Source organism: Notothenia coriiceps, unplaced genomic scaffold (genome assembly GCF_000735185.1).
Source record: "Notothenia coriiceps isolate Sejong01 unplaced genomic scaffold, NC01 NC01_scaffold00034179, whole genome shotgun sequence".
Classification (NCBI taxonomy): domain Eukaryota; kingdom Metazoa; phylum Chordata; class Actinopteri; order Perciformes; family Nototheniidae; genus Notothenia; species Notothenia coriiceps.
The window spans coordinates 1-25,577 of NW_011366880.1; the positions used below are offsets into that span (position 1 = coordinate 1).

A 25,577-nucleotide genomic window follows, 5' to 3' on the forward strand; every position below is an offset into this window, starting at 1 on the left:
GGAGATTCATGTGATTGGTTGTTGGTCGAGCTTCAGACATGCCCGCCGGCAAGCTTTTTCCAAAGCCGCTGTGTGGACGTACCGTTACTGTGTGTTCAGAAGCCCTGAAGTGCAAGTCAAACACATCACATCCTCTAACAGTGTTATTGATGTTTCTTTTTAGAGCCTGACGCTCCGAGATATATCCGTTTCACCGAGGTGACTGAGGACAGTGCTGTGATGATGTGGTCCGCCCCTCATGGGAAAATCACCGGTTACCGTCTCTTCCTGACTGTTGAGGGCTCCAACCCCAAGCAGCTGCGTCTGCCCGCCCGCCTCTCTCAGTACACCCTCCTGAACCTGAGGCCTGCTACCCAGTACACTGCTACGCTACATTCAGAGCAGGAGAACACGCTGAGTAGAGGAGAGAGCGCTGTGTTTACCACCAGTGAGTGCCTGATGCGTATAAACACAAATATAAAGCACTGTTTTCTAGGGATGCTCAACACATTTTTGTATCAAAAGAGCATTAAACTGATTATTGTTATTATTTTTGATTTTTTTCATCTTCAATAATTCATGTTTCATGTAGTATACAAAAGATAAGTATTATAAGATGAGTAGAAGAAACTTGCAATATGGATACAGATGACTGGAAAAATATGGATATGTAAATCTATATCCTATCCATGCGAAAAACTCACACAAAACACCTTTTCTCTGCCGGTGTTTGTAGATTCTTCAATGGGCAGCGCTCCTAAATTCAGCACTGATGTGACTGACACCTCCATTATAATCTCCTGGACTCCAGTTCCCCGTGTTGGATATAAGGTACACTTATTGCTAATGGATATCCCACCACCCACGTATTCATAAATCTGCTGTCCCATGTTTTCCCTTTAAAATGAACTGGTTTGTGATTGCTTTCATTCCCGTTTTCATTTTGTTGTACGGTGGCCAACAAGCTACCACAGCCCAAAACACTTTACTTTAAGAGAAACGTGCTGCACAAAAACATTGCAAATACAAAAACATTCATTTGCCAAAACAAATGCAAATGAAGAAATATCTTTGATAACTTGACAACACATGCGCATGCTTTACTAACATTTTCTGGCCGTTGTCACGTGTTTGCACCTGTCGGCCACCGTACATTTCCCCTTGAAAGCAGATTCTATTTCTTCTTAGTTAGGTGTAGGCCCCATTTAGGTTAGATAACATGGAAACTACAGACCTCACGGTTCAAATCTGATTGGTCAGACTATGTCACACCAGAGATGGGAATGTTCTCCCGGCTTCTATGTTCATGGGAAAACATTGACCTACGACCTTTACCTCCTGTACCCCAGATTCAGGTCTCGCTCTCCACTGAGTCTCTAACACTGTGTACATTTATCTTTCAGCTGACGGTGCGTCCCAGTCAGGGTGGAGAAGCCCCCAGAGATGTGACCTCTGACTCAGGAAGTATTTACGTTTCGGGTCTGACTCCAGGGGTCGAGTACACCTACAGCGTCCAGCCAGTTATTAACGGACGTGAGCAGGGAACCGCGATCACTCGCCGCGTTGTAACACGTAAGAACAACAATTGAATATTAACTTTGTCTCCTTTTTATCCTGTATTTTCCTTTCCAAGCTGTTTGCTTTGTCGCCCCAGTGTCTCTTAATGTATCTCTTCTTGGACTACAGCTCTGTCTCCTCCTACTGATCTGAACCTGAAGTTTAACCCAGGCACCGGAGAGCTCACAGTCCAATGGACCGAGGCCAGTACACCAGGTACACATACACCTACATACCAAGGTCCTTACAGTTTGACTTTAAACAATTTTTTGTTATCCTTTTTTAATATTTTTTTTTTTAATGATTTTAGGAGACAGTGGTATGTCCCCATAACATTTTAGAAGGGTCATCAACAATTGACAAAGGAGTACACAATTCAAAATATACTACCAACACATCGAATGACAGAGAAATTAAAGAAAACTCCAAATCCTTGTACAAACAGAAAAGAAGTATACATTTAAATCTTTCCCTAGATCAAAAGATGAGAAAGATGAAGTTCTCCGCTTGAAAAGCAACAAAAAGCAACCGTCAAAAACATGACTACAAATAATAAATATAAAATCGCAGTAATAATCTTGTTTTAATCGTTTTTGATGAAACTGCTTTGAGGTTATCTCCTGTATTTACTTTAGTTTCTAACCCTATGTTTAAAAGTTCTCTCTCCTTTTTTCTCTCAAAGACATCACGGGCTACAGAGTGATGTGCACTCCCACCAATGGGCAGCAGGGAGACAGCATGGAGGAGTTTGTGGAGGCAGGTCAGAACTCCTGCACCCTGGAGAATCTCAGTCCAGGACAGGAATACAACATCAGCGTTGTCACTGTGAAGGGCGATATGGAGAGCATTCCCATTTCAACTACCATTACACTAGGTGAGTGCGAGGTCACGCAGGAGTTTTTAATAGGTTTTTAAAGGAAGGATATTGATCATGAGAAACTGACCAGGTAAGCACAAACTGTCCACATTAAAGTTAAAAAACATTTGGTGAGAGTTGAAAGCATTTAACACATTCTATCTTTGCTCTAACTTAACACCAGCAACCGAAGGAAAAAGCAAAACTGCACCAGGAGTGTTTTGAAACTCTAACGCTATATTTCCTGTATATATATTAGGTCTTCTCAATGGAAATGCTTCATTGAATTTTAACTGAACCCTTACAAAATAATTATATATACCAGGAAAGGCAGCTTAACATCATATCTTCCATTGGTCTGATATGTCGAATATTACACCCTAATGGAAGCACATCATTTTTAAATGCTTGCGTTAACCACTGCTTCTTTCTTTTTGTCCGTTGCCTTCCTCTTCCTGGCCCTCATGTCCAACCCCCTCCTCCTTTCCCTCGTGTTTGTTTGGTGTTCCTGTTGTCTTCTCGCTTTCTTTCCCTTCCACCTACCCAGAAGTCCCACAGCTGACAGACCTCACATTTAAGGACGTGAGCGACACCACCATTAGCCTCCTTTGGTCGCCGCTCAACACCACAGCCATCACCGGTTACAAGATCGTGGTGGTAGCGGCCGGCGAGAGCGTGCCCATCTTCGAAGACTTTGTTCTGCCAACGACTGGTCAATATACTGTCTACGGACTGGAGCCTGGCATCGACTATGACATCAGCGTGATCACTGTGACAGAGAACGGCGAGAGCGAACCCATCGTCATCACTCAGCACACCGGCAAGTCCCACCCAACCAAAAAAGAATCCTCCTGCCACAACTATAACAATAACAATACCAAACTAGAACAAACATCAGTTGCTTAGGGAGTCACAAATCACAATATGTGTGCCGAGTTATATAACACAATAAGGTTCTTATTAAGCCCAATACATGGTTCTTCAAAGCAAAACCCTTAAGTTGCTGAAGTAATTGTACAGCATGCTTTTCACTCAGTTAATAATCCTCTTTGTGCACGAGGAGCATCTGGTTACAGTTGTGGGGCTTGTATCAAACTGAGTCTCATTTTGCCTGCCGATGCAAACACTGCTTATTTTCTCACTTTAAAGATGTCGTAAAACTTCAGTCAAGGATTTACACTGACACGTAGAAGAAGAATGGTGGTGTGAATACCTTCCACTTTTAGTCAGTTTATTTATATCTGGTTTTTCTTTCATCAGATCTATTTTCTCTTCAAATGAAGGGGAAAAAAAGCTTATATTGTACCGTTTGAACACATTGTGAATCAAGCTGTTTTTTGTTTTTTGTCAATAGCTGTACCAGCACCCACTAGCTTGGGCTTTGGCCAGGTTGGGCCAGACAGCATTGAAGTCAACTGGGTCGCTCCCTATTTTCCCAACTCTGCTGAAATCAACAACTTCCTCATCAGGTACGAGAAGAAACATAAAATGTTATATTTGAATATTTCTGATTCACATATTTTCTGAGGACACACTGACTCACACACAACTTATTTGTTGTTCTCCTTATTATTCAGGTATCATCCCATTGACGATGAAGATGACATCACAGAGACCAGCGCAGAAGGCAACAGGAACAGTGTGGTGCTAAGGAGTAAGTTAGGAGAGAAAATAAACAATACACAACAACGCACAACAAGTACATTTTGTATTTATGTATTTTTCACTGTTCACAGACTTGCTGCCAAACACAGAGTATCTAGTGAGCGTGGTGTGTGTGTACGAGGAGAGAGAGAGCTCGCCCCTCGTCGGAACCAAGAAAACAGGTGAGTCTTACATGGATATTTGAAAAAACAGGAGTAAATCCGTCCAGTGTTGGGTAAATAAGTAATAACTATAGCTTTATTAAGGTGATCATTTAAAGAGGACATATAATCCTCATTTTCAGGTTCATATTTGTATTTTGTACTGTGAGACCAGGGCCCAGTCTGCTCTGACTGGTTAGCTGGCCACTTGGCAATGTCCCACCCCTTAACAAATCACGTTCAATGTGTTGGAGCGCTAGTAATAGAGGCGGGAGTGTTACATTGGTATCACTATGTTACGTAAGTTAACAAAGGAATCCAATGGAGGCGTTTCAGGCAGAGGGGGATTTGTTTGCAAGACCTCTGGAGGGAACCTGGGATTTTAGCCTTTGCAGTCCATTTACATGCACAAAAACCTATATAAAACACTACAGGAAAAGGAAACCCCCAAAAATAATAATAAATACCCTTTAGAAAGTATTTACCTTTATATAATAAATATGTTTCTGTACCTCCCAACCTCTAAGTTCTGGATTCACCGGTTGGCCTGCGCTTCTCTGAGGTCTTCACCAACTCCTTCACCATCAACTGGCTCGCTCCCCAGAGCAAAATCACCGGGTACCGTATCCGCCACCTGATGGTCAGCGGAGGGAGGACCAAGGATGAGAGGCTGCCCCCGTCCAGGAACCACTTCACTCTGACGGGACTCACCGCTGACACGGGGTACTTGGTCAACATCTACGCCGTGAGCGGGTCCCAAGAGAGCCTGCCGCTCACTGGGACACAGAAGACAAGTAGGAATAAATCCTGATTCAACACTTTATTTCATCCAGTTACTTACTCCATGTGGGTTATTTGATTATTTTGTCTGTGTTTTCTCTCTCTCTAGTCTCTGATGCTCCCACAGACCTGGAAGTGCTCGACTCCTCCCCCACCAGCATCACTGTCCGCTGGGACGCCCCCCCTGTCACCGTGCGCTACTACAGGATCACTCATGGAGAGTCTGGTCAGTAAGAAATAATGACATAAATTACTTTAAATTTTATTTATATAGCCAAATATTTCAAATTGAACAAAGTGTCTCTTTAAAGTGTGTACAGCTCGAAAAAACATGAATGATAGATTAAAAAAACATAATAAATTACAACATTTATTATAAGATACATATTGTATATTTTCTGCCAGGAAAATGTAAATAATATATATTGTTTGGTTTATTATTAATATTATTATTATTATTATTATTATTATTATTATTATTATATTCTTTTATATACATTTATTTTTATTGTGTTTTTAAATATATTTATCACATTGTCCTTGTTTATCCAGGAGGTCACAGTAATCCTAAGGAGTTCACAGTCCCTGGCTCCCAGTCCACCGCCACCATCAACAACCTGAAGCCCGGTACTGACTACACCATCACCGTCTACGCTGTGACCGGGAGAGGAGACAGCCCCGCGTCCAGCACTCCAATCTACGTCATGCACAAGACAGGTACACACACCTTTACAGACAAAAAGCACACTCATTTGTAGTGATTATCAAGCCATCTCATGTTATAGCTTTCTCCTCTTCTCTTCCCTAATCCTCCTCTCCTAGGTGTCGACTCTCCCTCTGAAATGGAGGTGATGAACGTGAAGGACAACAGTATCACAGTGAGGTGGAGCCCTGCCCCGGGCCCCATCAAGGGATACAGGGTGACTGGGGTCCCCAAGAATGGACAGGGACCGTCTTTTGCTGAGGTGGTGGCTCCAGGTATGTAGTGTTTGTCAGTATTTTAAAGGTCACCTATAATGCAAAATCCACTTTTTCATGTCTTTTATACATAAACATGTGTCCCCTCTGTGTAAAGAGATTCTGAAAGTTTCAGTAAAAAAGATTCTATCTCTTTTTGTCCTGATCCATTTATATAGAAACCTGTCTGAAAATGAGCTGATCAGATTTTTGCCACTTTGTGATGTTATAATGTTTTTTTGGGTTGTGTAACCATTAGCCAATGACCAAACTAAGGTAACCCCCACCCACTTTATCACCTGAATCTCCTCCTTGAGCCATACTTGCCAACCTTGCCAAGAAATCGGGAGAAATGCGGGAGAAATATGACCCCGGGAGGAAACCGGGAGAGGGCAATGAAATCGGGAGTCTCCCGCGAAAATCGGGAGGGTTGGCAAGTATGCCTTGAGCACCATTGTGTTCTTTGTAACCAAATATCTCTCAGAGGGGCGTGGGGAGGGGCTCCTTATTTTCATCTAAAGTAACAGAAAGAGAACACTCCGGCCGACTTTCGAAACAGCGGGGCCTCGGATCGCACGGCGAAAGAACCAATACTGATCCTGTTTGGTATTGGAGCCAAACACTTCAGAGACATGTTTTGTATATATCTGAGACCTATTATATATTGATGAAAAAGAGTATAATAGGGGACCTTTAAAGCTTGATTATACAGTCGTAAACTTGTTCTAATGTCCTAATTTTCACTCTGTAATATATTTTTCTTCACTTAATGTCTATCCTTTTCCTTCAATTTTCCAGACCAGACAGAGATGACTTTCTCAGGGCTGATGCCCACAGTAGAGTACGTTTTGAGTGTGTACGCTTTTGGACAAGATGGAGAGAGCTCTCCAATGGTGGTGAATGCTTTAACAAGTAAGAAGAGAGATATTTCAGGAACATATTGATTCCCAAACCATCAGAAATTCAAAGCAACCTCCTGACTTCTCCTCCTACCTCTAACGCCTTCCTAGATGTAGACCACCCTAAGGACCTTACCTTCTCCGACATCGACTCCACCTCGCTGCGGATCACCTGGGACAGCCCTGAGGGAATCGTCACATCATACCGGGTCTTCTATTCCAGTTCAGAGGAGGGAGAGAGAGAGCTGCGGCCTGCCCCCCGTGCAGATGCCGAGTCTGCAATCATCTACGGTCTGTCGCCAGGCACTGAATACACTGTGAAGGTCGTCGCTGTGCACGATGACACAAACAGCACACCACTGGTCGGCATACAAGCTACAGGTACGGCTGGAAATCTGAAACTGATAAGAAAAAGTCAAAGACCAGAAAGCTCAGAAAGTAAAATTTGCGTGCATTGTATAATATATATGAAGAGGAATTTGAACGACTGACCTGGCTCTTAAGTGTTATTTGGAGGTGTAGCCATTTAAGAAAAGTGACATTTAGACGACAGACGGGCCCTTGTAGAAAATTACAATTTGAACAACAGTCACTGATAGAAAGGGCCTTAAAGAAAAGATATTACTTTCATTCTTTACTTGAGAGCACAATGATTGCTCATACTGTCATTACCGTCTCCCTCTAACCCTTTTTTCTTTATTTTCTCTCCTCCCCGCAGCCATCTCACCCCCCACCAACCTCCAGTTCTCTTCCATTAGCCCCACCTCTTTCACTATGACCTGGTCCCTGCCTCGCCAGGAAAACAGACTCACTGGCCTGACAGGCCTCACGGGCTACCGGGTGGTGGTGAACCCAAAGAGCAAGAGCGGCCCCACCAAGGAGCTGAACCTTGCCCCGGACGCCACTCAGGCACACATCTCTGGACTCATGGTGAGTGTGGCTCTGTGAGTCTGAGGAAGGAAGTTGTTATAAGGTTGTTTTCCTACCTTCTAGATATCCATTTGTTCCTATTTATGTTATTAGATCATAAATATGGTCATGTAGTGTTTACTGATTTACAAAAGGCAATACATAAGCAGACCCATGCACAAACCTATTATGTCAGGTTTGCAGCTGCAGCCAGGATACCTAAACTCAGATTCTGCAACACTGTGAGAGACTGATCTTTTTTTCTCTTTTACGCCACCCCTCTTAGGTTGCAACTGCCTATGAAGTCCATGTTTACGCCATGAAAAACTCTCTGACCAGCTGGCCAGTCCAGGGAGAGGTCACTACTGGAGAGAGTGAGTTTGTAACTCATAAAATGCGAATGTATAAAAGTATTTGAAAACTGAGAGATTTAATTTGTGTTACAGTACCATTGTTCTGGATTGTTCTTGTGAATCTATACTGTCTTATTCCTGGTTTTGTTCTTCCTCAACCTGACCTTTTCTCTATTTGCTCTTCAAGATATCAGCCCCCCTCGTCGTGTGCGCATCTCCGACGTCAACGACTCTTCCATCACGCTGACCTGGCGCGCCAAGACAGAAACCATCTCTGGCTTCCTGGTTGAGACCACTCCCACCTCCCCCGCTTCAGGCTACACACCCATTACAAGGACCATTGGCCCCGAGTCACGCTCATATGTTATCACAGGTAAACAGAAATGATGTTTACATAGAGAAAGGTCAACCCACACATGTAATGTTTAATTGGATATAATGTAACTCAATAACATGAGATTGTTGGTCTGAGTACTCAAGCACACAATCCCTCACTGACCCATCACCTTTCTTCTTTTCAGGTCTGGAGCCAGGCACCAAGTACAAGATTAACATCTATACACTAAAAGGGAGCAGACGCAGCAATCCTCTCATACTCACTGCCACCACAGGTAACCATTCATCTAATTTTGTCAAGAGTAGTACATTACTTTGAGTGTGAAACGCTGCATCTTTGTCATGACGACAGGAAATATATATTGATGTGTGTATATATATTGTAATCTTGATAACAACAGAAAAATCGTTAATGAGGAATGAATACCAATATTTATTTAATTTAACCTAATTCAAAATGTTGTTCATTGCAGCTTAGAACAAATATCACAAACCGGCATCAATATCTTTTCAGTTTCAATGCCAGTTTGTTAGCCCTTATGTCTCAGTATTATGAAGTTCTTAAGATTGCCAAAATAACATGTAGTTCTGTTTCTTTTTTTGTAGTTTTCTGTTCTGTTTAACTAACTTGTCTGTCTCTTCCAGGCAAACCAGTGGTCATCCCGCCCACCAGCATCCGCTTCACCTCCCTGAACCCCACCAGCATCTCCTTCAGCTGGCAGCCATCACGCAGTCCAGGGGTAACCGGATATTACGTGACCTATGAGGAGGCCGGGGGTCTGCCTCGAGAGGTTACCCCCAGACCTCACGCAGGCCAGAGCTACGCCATCATCAATGGTGAGGTATTGTACGAAGACAAAAAGAATATGAGTGGAAATACGGTCATTAAAAAAATTCATAACTCGTGTGTATTTTGGTCACAGGTCTGAAACCAGGAACAGAGTATGTCATTAAGATTGTGGCTCTGCAGAATGCTCTGAGAAGCACATCTCTTGTGGGAAAAGCCAGAACACGTAAGTACCCATCATCCACCTGCAGACCTACTTTTTCATTAAAGTAAAAATGTATCCTGCATTTAAAACATTTAAGACATAATGCCAATAACAAAAGGCAGTTTGACAGTCACCTTGGAAAAAGGAAAACTCTAAATTCGGCTTTGTTTATGATATTCTGAAATAATTTAATTGGTTCTCTGGAATAATAAACTAGCTGCTATTAAATCTTCCCCGCAAAAGTGTTAATAAAACTATTATGGGCTGTTTTTATGCTACCCACTTTTAGGGAATGTCCCAAAAATGCACTAATTAGATGAAGTAATCTCGTATCGTGGCTTGAGGAGAGAACATGGTCAGATCATTCTTATTTGTTATGATCGTTGTAATGACTTCTCTTAAAGACGCTTTAATTTGTATTCCCCCATTAAACTTGTTTTTGAATACATCCACAATTTAAGCAATAACTACATCACTTATTGTTTCTCTTGGCAAAAACATTGTAAAACTAACAAGTAAAAAGTTATCATTTTGACATATTAACATTTGCCATATGTTTGAGAGCCACACTATGCTGCCCCCTGCTGACTGCTGATGTAGACTTGCAGCATATAGCGCTTGACATTGATTGTGACTTAATTTTTAGACTTAGCATCCTCACTTTTGTCCTATTATAAGTTTTGAATCATATTATTTGTTATCAAAGGTGTGCAGGTGAATTAGTTTCCTGTTTGTTTCAGGAAAAGAGTGGAAACACAGCCATCTTCTTTTACATGCTAAAAGTTAAGCAAGTGGTTCTGTGCATTGCCTTTGCCCTGCTTGCTTCCAACAGCTAGCTTACATATGTCTCTTGTCCAATCAGAGCCAGCTCCAGATCACCATCTACTGGTCATCCCTGAGCTGCCCCTGCTGCCTGTCCCTCACAGACCCACCGCTGACATCCTGGATGTTCCAGAGTCCTTCAACGACAAGATGTACGAACCTGCATAATCAAACTAAAATGTGGAACAAAACACAAGTATTCTTTCCCCATTTGAATCTCCTGTTCTTATTCTTTCCTCTTTCTGTGTCCAGCTTTGACACCAACCAGGTTCACTTCACTGGTACTAGTGGCCTGAACCAACCAGGCCAGCAGGGCCAACACATCTACACTGAGTACCAGAGCCTGGGCCCTAACAACGGTCTCCATGGCCCCTTCAGCGGCCCCAGAGAAGGTCAGAGACCCACTCTCAGAGAGCCTCTGATCTACATTCCTGTAGCAGGCCCCGATGGAAACAGAGTTCCCTTGGTCAAGGTGTGTAAGACTTGAATCTTCTGTTGTAAACTGATGGTCATCATTATAATGTTTAAATACTTTTGTGAAAATGTTTCAATAGTCCACTATCGTTTAGATTTCTATTCTTGAGTTTGATTCAGTCTCAGATGATCTTAAATCACTGTTCTGTAGTACATAATTGTAACTGTGTTTGTAAATATTATAATATGTAGCCTCTTTTTTGTTATATTTTGAGCTCACATTAAGTTTGTACTGTCCATTATATCCTGTAGGTGAGTGATGGTCCCCTGCCAGGTCTTGCGTTTGGTTTCCCTGACAATGAAACAGAGACACCCCAAGAAGCACAGACTATCACAACAATCTCCTGGTCTGGCATTCCTCACACTTCAGAGTACGAGGTGTCTTGTAATCCTATCACACACACGGAGGAAGGAGCATTCCAGGTAAACACACATATAGTCACACACACACACTTACTGCAGGAAAAGTAAGGAGTACTTATTAACTTTCTCTGTCCCCCTATAGATGCGTCTTCCTGGCACCTCAAACAGCGCCACTCTGATTGGATTGACATCTGGAGCATCCTATAATGTCCTAGTAGAGGCCATGAGGGGCGGGGCTAAGGAGAAGGTTTTGGAGGAAGTCGTTACGGTTGGCAATGCTGGTACAGTAGTCCACACTGACAAAGTGTGCTAAAAATAAAGATTCTCTTTCACCACACTCGAGCACATGTCGTGTATAATCCTTTTGTATACTGTGTATTGTCTTAGAGGTCATACAAATATCTACACAAATATATCAGACAAATACTCCAGTATATAGAATACACCTGTTATTCTAGTATATTAAAATATGATAACACCAATAACAGCATTAAAACTAAAAATGCAAGAGAATTAAATACAATCTAAATAAGGTCCAAGGTCCTTTCTTCACCTCTTATTTGCTGCCCGTTGTTGTCAATTATTATTATTATTATTATTATTATTATTATTATTATTATTATTATTATTATTACACATCATTTGGCTTTCTTCTAACCACATTTGTTTCTTCCATCTCTTAGTTCCAGGTGACATCCCCGTCGCCACTAACCGGGACGTGTGTTACGACATGTTCACACAGACCTACCACGAGGTGGACTCAGAGTGGGAGCGTATGTCTGAGACGGGCTTCAAGCTGTGGTGCCGCTGCATTGGGCTGGGCAGCGGCCACTTTAGATGTGATTCATCCAGTGAGTGGCTTATTAACCAAATAATCCCAGCATGCTTTGAAAACACTAGGGAATTACAAACCAAATAATTCTAGGTGATTTTCTCAAGAGGAATTTATAAGAGGAACAAAAGATTTGTTGGAGATATGGAACACAAATCAATACAATCTATATGTTTTATAAATTCTTTGCTATGATTTAAAAGCAATAGAATGTTACAGTTCTATGTGCATCAACATGCATTAATAACATGATGGCATGGGCAGCCTTAACAATGGTAACTAGCAAACTATCATTTCGTATAGCGTTGCATCATTTCAGAAATGTTTTCATACATAACTTCATAAAGATGATCATGTCTTTACATTGTATGAGTCTGTCTATGGTCTGCCCATGTTAGACTCTCTGCTCTGCCTCTGTAGACTGTGAAAACATCACAGAGCAGAAAGCTAAGCTAAGCTATCTGGCCAGCGTCGGTCACAGGTTTTTTGTATGGTCCATACAACTAACATGACAATACCAGAAACTGAGATCACCAATAATTCACCAAAGGTTTCACTGTCTGTATGTTTCACTGTCTGTATGCGTGAGTCCCCGGTGACCCAATGGGCCTAAGCCTCTGTGAATTTGTAATAATGTCATCACCTGTTGTTTGAAATACACATTAATTGCGTTGATTGTTTTCCATGCTTTTTTCTCAGTGAATTTAATTGTGTGAATTGTTTTTTGTAAATGCTGTGAATCTATATCTGCAGTATGAAATACATTTTTTGTTAAGCGGCTCTCGACACTAACTAATGAACTTCTCTCACATATCCACTTCACGCCCCTTCCTCCATGCTCTCATTCTGCTCCGGCATCTGGATCAATCTCTGTTCTCCTTCCTTTGCTCTTCGCTCCCTTTATCTTTTCTATCGTTCTTTGTTACTACTTCTTTCTTTCAGAGTGGTGTCACGACAACAATAACAACTACCGCATCGGCGAGAAGTGGGACCGCCAGGCTGAGAATGGTCACATGATGAGCTGCACCTGTCTGGGCAATGGCAAGGGAGAATTCAAATGTGAACCCCGTAAGTAAAGATGGCCTCAAGTAGACCTTGGACTGTATAAAAGAAGTGGACGTAGCCTTCGAGTCTGAAAAGTGAAACCAATGCAGAAGTGCCTTTAACCTGCATTACTTCTAATGACCAGCAGATAGCATAGCAACTCCACTGTTTGCAAATATAAGATTGAATAGAAGTCTATGAGAAAGTTGACCCCACTTTTCACTTGATTTATTACCTAAGTAAAGATTTCCCTAAAGAGTTTATGGCATCACTCAATTGTTTTAACTGTTCTACAATACAGCACTATGATTATTTTGCAAATCATGGTCCAATTTAAAGTAAAATAGCTGATGAATCAGGGTATGCTGATGCTCTACACAGTGAGGTTAACTTGAGATGTTATGTTGCCACGTTGTCATTTAGGATAGAGCTTTAGCAATGCGTATCGCTCTCTAGCTCCGTCCTCTATGGTCGCTTGTGATTAAAATGGTGACATCAAATATTCCAAAGTGAGGCTTCAAGACAATATCTCCACCTACCAATGCGTGACGTCACAGTGACTACCTACACTTCCTATTTATAGTCTATGACTAAAAGTAATTGAGACATCAGTAGGCTGCTGGTATTGTGGTACAATTTAGTATATTTTTTCTTCAATCTTTGGATTCTGACATTCATTCCTCATGGATATTCAATAGCCATTTATTTCTGATATGAAATATATTGGAAATTATTCACACTTTTTTAACTTTTACAATCTTTTACATTCCAGATGAGTCGACATGTTATGACGATGGGAAAATGTACCATGTTGGAAACCAGTGGCAGAAGGAATACCTGAACGCCATCTGTACCTGCACCTGCTACGGAGGACAACAGGTGTGTAACATTGCATCTGTGTGCTTTACGGATAACACAATGCCCTAAATGATGTGTTAGTGCATTTGAATGAACCTCTCCCTCCATCTCTTCAGGGCTGGCGCTGTGAGAACTGCAGAAGGCCGGGAACACACACTGATGTGGACGCTGGCCTCCTTCAACCTGTTCATACGGATGTTTTCGACCGGTACAGAGAAAACGCTCTACGCAAACTGGTGAGCGTCTCCCTATAAGTTTTGATACTGATTTTCTGCTCTGAATAAAACAAATCAATACAATACTATTAATAATTTGCTAATGATATTAAGAAATACTGCTTCCTCTTCAAACTTGAATTGAATAAGACTGTTTCATCCACTTCTAGTGATCAATTAAATTCAAGAAAAACTGGTGGAAGAACATAAGTAAAATAAAGATGTCGCACAGTACTCGTTTTCAATGAATTTCCAATAATTACCCACCATTTTTTATAGTATTAAATGCAGCATAGTTTTGGTAATCACTTATTTGTTGCTATAAATCCAGTATAAATCCAAGCTAATAAATTACAAAATGTCTTCTGTTTTTGTCCTGCCCTTCTCTGCTCTCCAGAACATCCATTGTCCGATTGAATGTTTGAGGCCAGAGCTGTACGCGGACGCCAACCCCCCCTCAGATTAGAGAAGAGGTGGGCATGAAAAAAGGAGGATGAGGAAGTTACACCCCTTACAGCGTCACTACCACTTCAAGAAGGAAGCCTGCACCTGTTTTCATTTGAAAGAAGACATTTCCATCTGATCTGTACCTTAAAGGTTTCCCCCGCACCAAATTTGAGTGCCTTTTTAAAAGACTTTACTACACCACCCTCTGTGCCTTTTCAAAGATCCGTCCAAATGTTCATGTTGGTTTATAACTTCTTCAGCAGAATCAAGAATTTCGTTATCTAATCAAATTTCTTCCTCACTTTGCTAGAGCACAAAACCTGCTGCTTTATCACCCCTAACCTGCCTACCCCATCCCAATTAAATGTTGCTTTTGGAAAATGTTTCAGTATTTCAAAACATTCCATGACCATTAGTTTCCCTTTGATTAAGAGAAAACACAATGTGCCTGGTTTTATGGAATTAGGATCTCTGGTAATAACTGTAGCCACATTTGTTGCTTTTATGATGCATTTGAGACTCACTATGACTATTGTATGTTCAGGAAATGTTAAGATATTAGGTAAAACACATTTCCAAATCAAAAGTGTGGGTTTATTGCAAAGGATTTCCAAAGCCATACATTGATTCCCATTGAGTTATTTTTACAAAACAAGAAATTCATAACAACAAGCCTGAGATAAGCACTGTTACTTTTGAGTTAGTATTAGAAAAAAATCGTTGCATTGCCATTATTACAGCACAGAGAAGTCACACCATTTAGATGGGATTCTGTGATTCATGATGTGGGTATTTTGAAAGTACATAAGGTGTAGCACCCATCAAATCAATGAAGCAAAAGCTGACTGACCAAAAGTGAAACTGTAATTTCAAAAACAATATTGTAAAATTCACCATTATTTCCAAGTGAAATGCATTTTAATTACATAAATGTTTGTATTTCTTGTTTATTTTTAATTCATTCTTTTATTTATCCCTTTTATTCAGGCATTTTGTTCAATGCTTTTTTAGGGTGTACACTTTATTTTTGTTTAACTTGTTTTTATATTGTTGGTGCCAAAATCTGAACTACTGTGGACTGAATCTTTTTAATAAAGTGAAAAAAACCCAAGCCAAATCTTGTCTGTGTTTTTTGTTCGGGGAATATGTGTAGTTTTCAGGTAATGTATAGTAAACAAATATTAAGGTTTTTGGACCAGGGCTGATTTAGGACGCAATAAAATATGATGATTTCGTTTATATTATGTATAAATAAAGGATTTCAGTCCGTTTCCGAGTAAAAAAAATAAACATAAGACGTTGAAGACGTTGTTCTTATTATACATCTATGAGTTGAAGGGGTGCGCTTATATTCGGAAAAGAAATAACCCCACACAGGAAATCATTCTCCATTACAGCGATTTCCGGTGAATCAGTTCTCTCTTCAGAATAAAATTACATGAATTTTAATTCACTAACTAAAGAACACAAATATTGTGTTTGTTATTACACCAACCGCTTTTTATTTTTCTATTTTACGGCTTCAATAACACATTCTTTACATTTCTTTCAACAACTGGAGGACTTCGTTTTAAATAGCCTGTTAACGTAATTGACTATAGTTCTTGTAGAATTGTGCTTATTTTGAGCTAATTAGCTAGCGCTCTTATTTTGAAAAAACCGTCAGAGCGGAAGTGGCGTGCAACTGAGGAAACAGACACAGTGGAGTAAAGTAGAGTAGAAGTTCGACAGAAGTCCTGCTTCATCTCCTAAATACAGACAAGATGGAAAACGCATCTATCGACAGTTTAATTCTGAAGCTCCACGATGTGGACGCGGTGAAGTTTGGGGAGTACAAGCTGAAGAGCGGCATGATGACACCCATTTATATTGACCTCAGGGTGCTCGTGTCCCACCCCAAGCTCATGAACCAGGTAAACACGTGTTGCATGTCCTCGCTCCCGCACAGCATATGCTAAGCTTAGAAACGAATAAAAACAGCACAAAGATACATTATCGAAACACAAAAGGTTGTTATAATGACGCTAAAATGTACGTCTCCTCATGCGTGTTGAAGTGAGGTGTAAACGATGTGGTAATGTGTGTTTATCGACAGTCTAAAAGTCCAATAATCACGATAAAAGACCTCCGTTTTTCTTTATTTTAGAAATGTATTACCTCAGAAATGCACTCCAAAGCCATTTTTATAGTTACCACATTATCAGTGACACAGTATATCAAAAGTGTCACATTTTAAGCTGAGGTGGGGAAACATTTAAGTTTATTAGATGTTGTAGAATTCCATGTGACTTCATTGTTGTGTAGCCCTTACCTCAAGACTGCAGCAGTATGGTCTTGATCCCTTGTTTGTTTGCAGGTTTCAAGTCTCATCTACGAGCGAGTGCAAGAAGAGGGGCTTCAGTTTGACTCTGTGTGCGGGGTCCCATACACAGCCCTGCCTATGGCCACAATCATCTGTTCCAGACATGAACTGCCTATGCTCATCAGGCGAAAGGAGGCCAAGGACTATGGTTAGTGACAAGGAGGCTAAACAATCTTTTTTGTAACATTTAGGAGTATTAACGTATTTTGTCTAATCAGAATCGTCCTATTTTGACAATCTGGATAGTAACATGTATAAAAATGACGCTTATTTAACATCACAGCGACTTGCTCTTTATGTATAAAAGGATCCATATGTGTTTGTCCTTTATGATACCGTGATACCATTCGGAAGCGAAACATAGATGTTATATCCCCGAAGCCCATTTGTTACCTGACAAAAAAGGCATTAGCACCCACTAACCGCTGTCTTTTGTTCTGAGTGGGAAAGGTTACAATTGTCATTCATTCCTGGGACAAATGACTCTGCAGCAGTCATGGGTATTTATCGACTCTTGCCACGTTTGGCAGTAATGAAAACACGACACATTCAGACATGCCAATTGGGTCCTTTTCCTTGGCCCCTTTGTCTGACAAAGTTACAGGGAATACACTATAGATAAATACAACAGGGATTTGGCAAGTAATTATAATTTAGAAATGTACAACATATTTAACTAATGTTAGCATATTGACAGAATTGTTCATTTTAACTTGCCTATTTTCATAAAACACTCTTCATTCAAACTTAACAGAAAAAAAAAATCTAAGTGTTTGCCCTGTCACAACCACCAACTCCGCTTTGAGTGTTTGAAATAGGAAAATATGAAGTAACATATATTAAAAAGACAAAACCGGCATTACTGCCTTTAACTGTTTACTAAACCTGCTATAAGAGCCAGCATACTCGTCTACTGGCATTCTACTAGCAGTAAATGCCCTATTTTTAACCAGGTTTTCCCATATTAAAAACACCGGTATATTCCTGCTAATTTTGTTTAAAAGTGTATAAGATAAGAAGCACTATAGTCTATGACTAATAGTAATAAAAGCTTTTTGAGGGCTGATTTGATTGTAGGCAAGTGAATTATGGCCATTGTGCAGTTGTTAGTTTGTTTGAATAGGGACTAATAATGATCCTTATGTAACCCCTCTAGGAACCAAGCGTCTGGTGGAGGGCTCATTTCGGGAGGGGGATATATGTTTGATTATTGAAGACACTGTGACCAGCGGCAGCAGCATCCAGGAGACCGCTCAAGTGCTCCACGCAGGGGGGCTGAAGGTACAGAATCAGAAACTACAGTAGAAACCATGACTTGTTGTCTGAATTATCACTGTCGAGGTCATCAACCATCTTTTTTTCCCCCTTCTAGGTGACGGATGCCGTGGTGCTCATGGACAGAGAGCAGGGCGGTGTGGAGATGTTGGCTTCTAAGGGCATTCGGCTCCATCCCATTATCTCCATGTTCAAGCTGCTCAACGTGCTGCTGGCAGCCAAGCGCATCGACGCCAAAACAGCGCAGAGCGTCCGCGAGTTCATCGTGGACAACAACACTTTCAGGTACAGTCCAAACGTTTTCCAAACTAAGACGGCAAGGATAGGTGTTGTGTTTTTAATTCACACCTTACTGCTAACATTTGCTACTTCCTCTCCTCTTTCAGCCCCAAGAAAGAGAACAGCAATGGAGTTTCTGCAACCAAAAAACTGTGTTTGGAGCAGAAGATGGAGCTGAGCTACGCAGAGAGAGCCAAACTACCAAGTATGCAGGCTTTCAAGCATTTATTTATTTAAAAGGGAGACAGCACATTAATAAACATTTCTGTAAATGTGCCAGACGTAGCAAAGATGCTATTTTTCATCTCTAGTCCTGGCCAGATGTTGTACGTCACCCTATAAAAATCTTACATTTAAAATAACAAGTAATACAATCACTAAAAACTGCAATATACAATACTGGAAATGCTATTAAAGATCAACAAAACAAACATGCATATTAACAATATTTCTTTGCAAGGTGTCTTCCAACTTCAAAGAAAAACCCTTCCACCCCTTTCATTCATTTCAATTATCTTTTTAAAGGACTTTTTACATTGTTATTCTTAATTTCTGCATCTCATATCATTTAGATAGCATCATTCGGTGCAAATTGCATGTTGATAAAAAGCTCTTCATCCAGTCTCTCCCCTTCCTGCCTGCAGACGTCCACCCTCTGGCGGCGAAGCTGCTGAACATCATGGAGGAGAAGAGCTCCAACCTGTGTGTGTCCTTAGACCTGACAAGCAGCGAGGAGCTCCTGCAGCTCGCCGACTCCCTGGGCCCCCTCGTCTGCATCCTGAAGACCCACGTAGACATCCTGAAGGTCAGTGAGACCAGGCCATACTGAACACGAAGAATACTGACAGTTTATTCTGAGATTTAGAACATAATAAACAAACCAAATAAAGGCCTTAAATCTCAGATTTAGTTTTAAAGTTAAAAAGAAAATAATAACAGCTGAAATATTTATTATACAAATAAACTGAAAATCAGTTTGTCCAAACATACTTTGTTAAAAAGCAGACAAACAATTTCTCACATACAGTTTAAATGAAACAAGAGACCATGCCATTAATCTTAAAGCGTTTTTAAAAAAAAATTTTTAAGATATATAGATGTAATAAATAATTATAATAATAAAAAAACAGCTCGACTAATTAGGAATTAAAAAAGGATATCAAAAAAATAAGCATATAAAGGGGACACAAAAAAACCAAGTGACTTATTTAGATTTAAATTGGTTGCATGACATTAACATATGTTTATTCATTTGTCTAATAACAGGACTACACAGCGGATTTCACTCAGAAACTGCAGGCTCTGGCTGAGAAACACAACTTCCTCATCTTCGAAGATCGCAAGTTCGCTGACATTGGAAACACAGTCAAGCATCAGTATGATGGTAATTTAGATTGAGCTTATTTTTGAAAAACGTATAACTTTTTTTTGTGTCTATTGTAAGTATTTTAACAGTATGCTAAAAGAAACATAGTAGAAATAAAAGAGTGCAAGAGAATTCATCTTGAGCTGGCTCTTAAAATGATGAACACCCTCACGGCCCGTCTACACTACAGGCATCGAAAAATGCTTTCAACGCTTCGCCCATTCACTTGAATGGGGTGACGTAGAAGATTTGTAATCTTCGCCGAACTGCATTGTGGGGAGCATGGCATGGCTTTGCAAGCATCACGAGCATCTATCGGCATCAAAAGTTGAACAATGTTCAACTTTTGAGGCTCGATGCTTGGCATCAGCCAATCAAATCCCGTTTATGCAAATCCCGCCAGTGCAAGCGCAGCCAATCAAACCGCGTGCAAGCTGGGAGAGCCAGACCGCAGTTCATTTCCTCATATTCCAAACGAGATATTACAGTAGCAAATCACCCGGTTCTTTACGACCAGAACTATTTACCGGGATACAAACAGGAGGAACCAGGCATGGAGGGAGGTGGCAGAGACAGTGGGTGAAACTGGTAGGTTTTTCGCCTGTTTGGAGAGTTTATATCCAGTTTACTTCGTTTTAACATTGCTATTGCTTTGTATGTCGGGGGCGGGCTATTCATGTGATTGGTTGTTGGTCGCGTTGCTCGCAAAAAATCGCCAAGCTTCAGACACGCCCAGCTTCAAGATTTTTTGATGCCTGTAGTGTAGACGGGCCGTCAGGCTTGTGGAAGGCTCTTCCTCATTCATAGGCTGTAATAATAAAAAGACGCCTTTCTGCGGGTCTACATTTTTCTTTAGCTATGAACTAAGGCGCAGTAGCAGAAGAACTGAGCTCTCTAAAAGGTTCATCATTTAAAAGCAATACTTACAAATAGCTAGGAACCAGACCATTAGCAGCTCTAAAATCTGTGACTTTTTCTCTCCCAGGTGGTGTGTACCAGATTTCGTCCTGGTCCCACATAGTGAATGCCCACGTGGTGCCGGGCCCTGGGGTGGTGCAGGGCCTCGGTGCTGTAGGGAAGCCTCTGGGCCGTGGCTGCTTGCTCATAGCACAGATGAGCTCCCAGGGATCTCTGGCTACTGGGGAGTACACCCAGGCTGCGGTAAGCAATGTCTCTGCAACTCTAATAAAGTGCAGAGGGCATCAGTCAGGGTTCTCTAATCTACAATCTGTTATCTGTGTCCACAGCTGAAGATGGCCGAGGACCACTCAGACTTTGTGATTGGCTTCATCTGTGGCTCTAAGATCACAAAGAGGCCAGAGTTCATCCACATGACCCCCGGGGTGCAGATGAAGGCTGGAGGTAACTTTGACTTTCATTTCACGAGGAGCCGTGTGGCGCAGTGGATAGAGCCTTGGTGGTGGGATCAGGGATCAGGTTCAAACCCCACTGCAGTCAGCATGTCGTTGTATCCCTGGGCAAGACACTTCACCCCAAATTGCTCCTGTGGGGATTGCCCACAGTATTGAGTATGTAAGTCGCTTTGGATAAAAGCGTCTAACAAGAAACATATCATGTAAGGAGTCGTATTTTCTCCTGTTGCATTTTTAAGCACTTGTTTTTCCTCCAATGTAGTTATTCCTCTTTAACACCAGGAGGAGCTATAGTACCAGAAATGATCGCTATGCATTTCCATCTATACTCCTCCTCATACTCAACGACAACCTCCCCCTTTCTCTATCCCCCCTCCTCACCCTTTCTCTCCCACCCCTCTCTCACAGGTGATGGGTTGGGCCAGCAGTACACCACGCCAGAGGAAGTCCTCTGCAACAAAGGCTCTGATGTCATCATCGTGGGCCGCGGTATCCTGGAGGCCTCTGATAGGCAGACAGCCGCTGAATCATACAGGAAGTGCGGCTGGCAGGCGTACACAAAGAGACTTTGCCAGAGCGACCAATAGGAGTTAGGGAGGCATCAATATGTTTTATTTTTAACTTAACCTGCCGCAATTAAGGATCTCTGTGGGATGAACTTCTCTTTTTCATTTCCGAGGAACACCAGGGTTCACTAGTTGTATACATAGAAACATATGTAGACTTTTGCAGGACGTACCTGGCTGCTGTGGGGATTTGGACACTTTACTTTGGAGCTAATGTTAATGCACTCTTTTGATTCTGTTACGCTGCTTTACCGGTGTTCTTCTGATTCCTTCCTATGAATAAACTGCAAATCTCGGGGCAGGTCTAGACATATTTGGGGAAATGTTTCAGTATTATCAGGTGTATTATTTAGAATAGGTACGTTTTTTTTTTTTTGTTTGCTGTTCAACTCCCAATTTCCCTGATGGCAATTGTGTTAAATCTGAAGTTTGAGGTGTCATTTCCTTGACAAAGACTATAGCTTTTCTTCATCACAAACCTGCCATTCCTGAGTATCCCTTCATATAATTGCCAAAATATTAGACCAAGATCTTAAGCACATATTAGAGTAGGTAAACCTTTGAAATTGTTGTATAATATTAAGGTTGCATTTCAGGGAATTTTCGGTTGGTTCTTTAATGTTTAACTCTAGTTTCTGAGTATCAGTATTACAAATATTTTGACAGTTAGTTCATTTCATAGCAAACGGACAGACTTGATCCCAATTCAGTAGAATGATGGATGGATGGAGTCCTGACTTGATTTTGCGGCTTTGAACACTTAAATTAATTAATTTCACAGGTCAACTACAAAATGATGGCTTTTGATTTGCCTAATTGATTGGAATACCCTATTTTTGACAACTTGTGGTCCATTTGAACAGTGTTTGATATTTCTTTTACAACCTCTTCCAATGATACACGTTTGAACTATCAGATTGTTTAAATTACAAGATGAGAGAAGGCCTAATATGGTCTAGTTATTCTAGACAATTTGATGGAGTCCTGTGTTTGCCGTCCATAATGTTTAACTTACTGAGGTGACATCCATTTTTTTGATAAAGAGATACAAATTCAGTTGTAGAGTGAATGATCCCAGTTGTTCTGCATTGTTTATTGTCCGTCTCTAAGAAGAAAGTTAAAAAACAAGTTATGTTAACTAAAGAGATAATTGTTTTCCATGTGTGACACAAACATTTAAACGTTTTGTAAATTTGTCCTAGCGCCACGACAGTTGTCCTGTTATTAGGCCTACATGCAGGGAAATGGCTTCATGTTGATGGTTTTCTTGATTTAATGGTTACATTTAAAGTTTCTTATACATTGATACATGGTTAGCCTTTTTCCCTCCATGTACTTTCATATTATAACTAAAAGAAGCAATAACATGTCTTAAGTATTACGGAATACTTCCAATAAACATTGTGTTGAAAAACCTTTCCCCCAAGTTTTTGTTTAATATGGATCCCTTACTGTACACATACATCATTTTTGTAATGAAGATTCTTTAATAATTATGTTCTCTGTGAAGAAGTCAGATGACATTTAATATCAGTTTTTCTGCATTTTGTATATTGTTTTTCATTCACAATTTGGATATCCTTGAATGGTGAGGCATTTTCAGCTTAGGACAAATTCTAAACAACGTAGTAATACTCTTAATCATTTTTTAAATCAAGTTATTCTAGACTTCCTTTTAATGCGGTTACTGTTTTTTAAATGTTATTAATCTTGCATTATAACACCTCACGCTAAACTTTCCTTAATCTTCTCTGTTATGTGCCTGCTGAATGTTGCGACACTTGAAATTCATTGTTAGTCGTTTTCATTAGTCAAACTTCAAATTCCCATAATGCAATCCTTTATTGGACAAGCTAGTCTCTTTCAAATTTAAGTAAAAAAAATCTTTTTTTTAGACTTTGTAAAGATCAGTCAGTTTTCACAATGAGCAGCACTTATGACCAATAAAGAGTCAATGGAGGGTGTCTGTCAAATTGAAAGACTGTCCCTTCAATCAAAGACATGCAAGTAAGTTTGCAGAAATAAAAGGTACAAGCCGCAGAGCAGCCACAAGAGCTCTGATTGGTTCGCTGTCATTGTTCATGTTGCATGTAAGAGGTTTTGATCAGTTAGCTAATTGTATTTGTTCATTTCAATCACCAATATTTTCCTCTCTGAGTGATTTAACAATCCATGCACACTGAATTTTTCGACTATTAAATCATTTAGAATTATCCATAATTAATTACTTTCGGTTTGCAGGCCTTTAATTTAAGACAACCGAGTTGTGTAGTGATGACGTAGGGTTAGGGTTGGGGTTAGGGTTTGGAGGCCGACCCGGAAGTTAGCATCGCAAATGGTGCCTTGACAATAATGCAATAGCCGCGTTCACACCGGAGTACTTTTCTCACTTTAGTTCCGATATAGTTCCGAAATGTCGCGTTCACACCAAAAAGAGCCGGAACTAAGAACCTTTTTACCCCCTTTTCCGTCCCTGCTAGAGAGTAGGGACTCTCATTCGGCTCTCTTGTGAGAAAAGAGCTATATTTCTGATTGGCTGGGCGGATTACAAACCACGCCCCGTAAAACTCAAAAAATGTGTTGTGAAGCCACCATTTTATTAGCATTATTAGCATTAGCCCAGCGCAGAAACGCAGAGAGACTAATTTATGGCAACACAAGTTCTGATGAACTAAGTTCTCATGAACCTTTGTGGGAAAAGTACTGCGGTGTGAATGCGCCTAATGAGACTTTCTGATTGGATTCTTGTAAAATAGAAAAGAATCACTGCAAACACACATTCATGATATTTGCCACGTTTTGTTCAGCAGGATAATATTACCGCTACTTTGTGATTTTTCGGCAGAGGCAAACGTTAACGCTAGGCTATAAACGGGCTACTTCACTGTTGTTGCATGGCTGCATATTACCTTCGATGAGCTAAAGGCGTTCCTGTGTGAGCGTGTTGACGTTTTGCTATCTCTTTTAGCCACTTGATAGCAACCACCGTTTTCATGACACATAGAAGCTTCGGACATTCATGTGTGGGGTAATTACTGACATATTTTATGTTAAACCATCTATGTTTTAACAATAGATCTTTTTAAGACATCTAACCACAAACACTTTCATAAAACATTGACTTTCGAGATGAGGGAACCAGAAGTGGTAAAAGTTATTTCCAGGTTTTAAGACTTGTTTCTGCACCCCTCCATCTCAATTGCTGATTTCATCATTAATTCAAGTTTTAATCCCCTGATTTCCTCATTGGGGACATATTTGTGGCTACATCACTGTTCACCTCATTAGGGTGGATCTAGCAGTTTGAACCCTGAGCATTTTCCCTCCACAACACCTGGAAGATTCCACATGGAGCCATGTTTCCAAAGTTGTCAGACAAGGTGAGCCACCCATCAGCAGAGAGTCATTTGCAAGGCATATGATATGGAAATAATGCATGAACAGGCGCTGAATTGAGTCGGCAGGTAGCGACGTTACAATGCGCCTTTTTACACATCAACGCAGGCACAAAGGTCAGACACGTTGCCCAGCAAAGAGGAGGAGGAGGAGGAGGGGGAGGGAGGGTGTTTTAGATGGAGGCAATGGGTGGGTAGGTACATGGAAGTGTGTGTTTGTGTGTGTGTGTGTGTGTGTGTGTGTGTGTGTGTGCCAGACACGCACAAACACACACACACACACACACACACACACACACACACACACACACACACACACACACACACACACACACCCCTCCCCCTTTATGTCAATATTGGATCAGAGCAACGCACCATGCGACAGGTGTCCGTGAGCGCCCTGAGGATCCTCTCTGTTGGTTCATCCATGAGGGGTGGGGGGAGAGAGAGAGAGAGAGAAAGAGAGAGAAAGAGAGAACATGT

The 25,577-nt window shown here is 40.9% G+C and overlaps 2 protein-coding genes across 2 annotated transcripts; both read left to right on the forward strand.

Moving 5' to 3' along the window:
* Window positions 1-163: 163 nt before the first annotated feature.
* On the forward strand, window positions 164-15,595 carry LOC104962002 (fibronectin-like; the record flags this gene model as incomplete). The annotated part of the gene is made up of 30 exons (XM_010790377.1): window positions 164-427; window positions 716-810; window positions 1,383-1,551; window positions 1,666-1,752; window positions 2,219-2,410; window positions 2,940-3,212; window positions 3,747-3,861; window positions 3,970-4,046; window positions 4,129-4,218; window positions 4,725-4,991; window positions 5,087-5,203; window positions 5,530-5,694; window positions 5,800-5,955; window positions 6,733-6,846; window positions 6,945-7,214; window positions 7,552-7,763; window positions 8,029-8,116; window positions 8,283-8,468; window positions 8,617-8,706; window positions 9,077-9,268; window positions 9,355-9,444; window positions 10,286-10,397; window positions 10,498-10,717; window positions 10,972-11,142; window positions 11,225-11,363; window positions 11,766-11,933; window positions 12,857-12,982; window positions 13,731-13,837; window positions 13,933-14,052; window positions 14,429-15,595. Coding segments are annotated over 30 exons (4,541 nt in total), but the record flags the coding sequence as incomplete, so codon positions are not given.
* Window positions 15,596-16,168: 573 nt separating this feature from the next.
* On the forward strand, window positions 16,169-22,220 carry umps (uridine monophosphate synthetase). Its single transcript, XM_010790373.1, has 10 exons — window positions 16,169-16,391; window positions 16,835-16,988; window positions 17,997-18,121; window positions 18,213-18,400; window positions 18,502-18,599; window positions 19,039-19,199; window positions 19,661-19,778; window positions 20,746-20,921; window positions 21,008-21,122; window positions 21,542-22,220. Exons 1-10 carry the CDS (start codon window positions 16,242-16,244, stop codon window positions 21,718-21,720), a joined length of 1,464 nt encoding a protein of 487 aa, XP_010788675.1. The 5' UTR covers window positions 16,169-16,241; the 3' UTR covers window positions 21,721-22,220.
* The last annotated feature ends 3,357 nt before the right edge of the window (window positions 22,221-25,577 follow it).

What these genes read in the sequence shown, in the direction of transcription:
- umps (XM_010790373.1), top strand. Translation starts at nt 16,242, where the DNA reads ATGGAAAACGCATCTATCGACAGTTTAATTCTGAAGCTCCACGATGTG. An exon ending in AGAGAGAGCCAAACTACCAA is followed by an intron (nt 18,600 to 19,038) that starts GTATGCAGGCTT and finishes TCCTGCCTGCAG; the next exon opens with ACGTCCACCCTCTGGCGGCG. An exon ending in GGGAGTACACCCAGGCTGCG is followed by an intron (nt 20,922 to 21,007) that starts GTAAGCAATGTC and finishes CTGTGTCCACAG; the next exon opens with CTGAAGATGGCCGAGGACCA.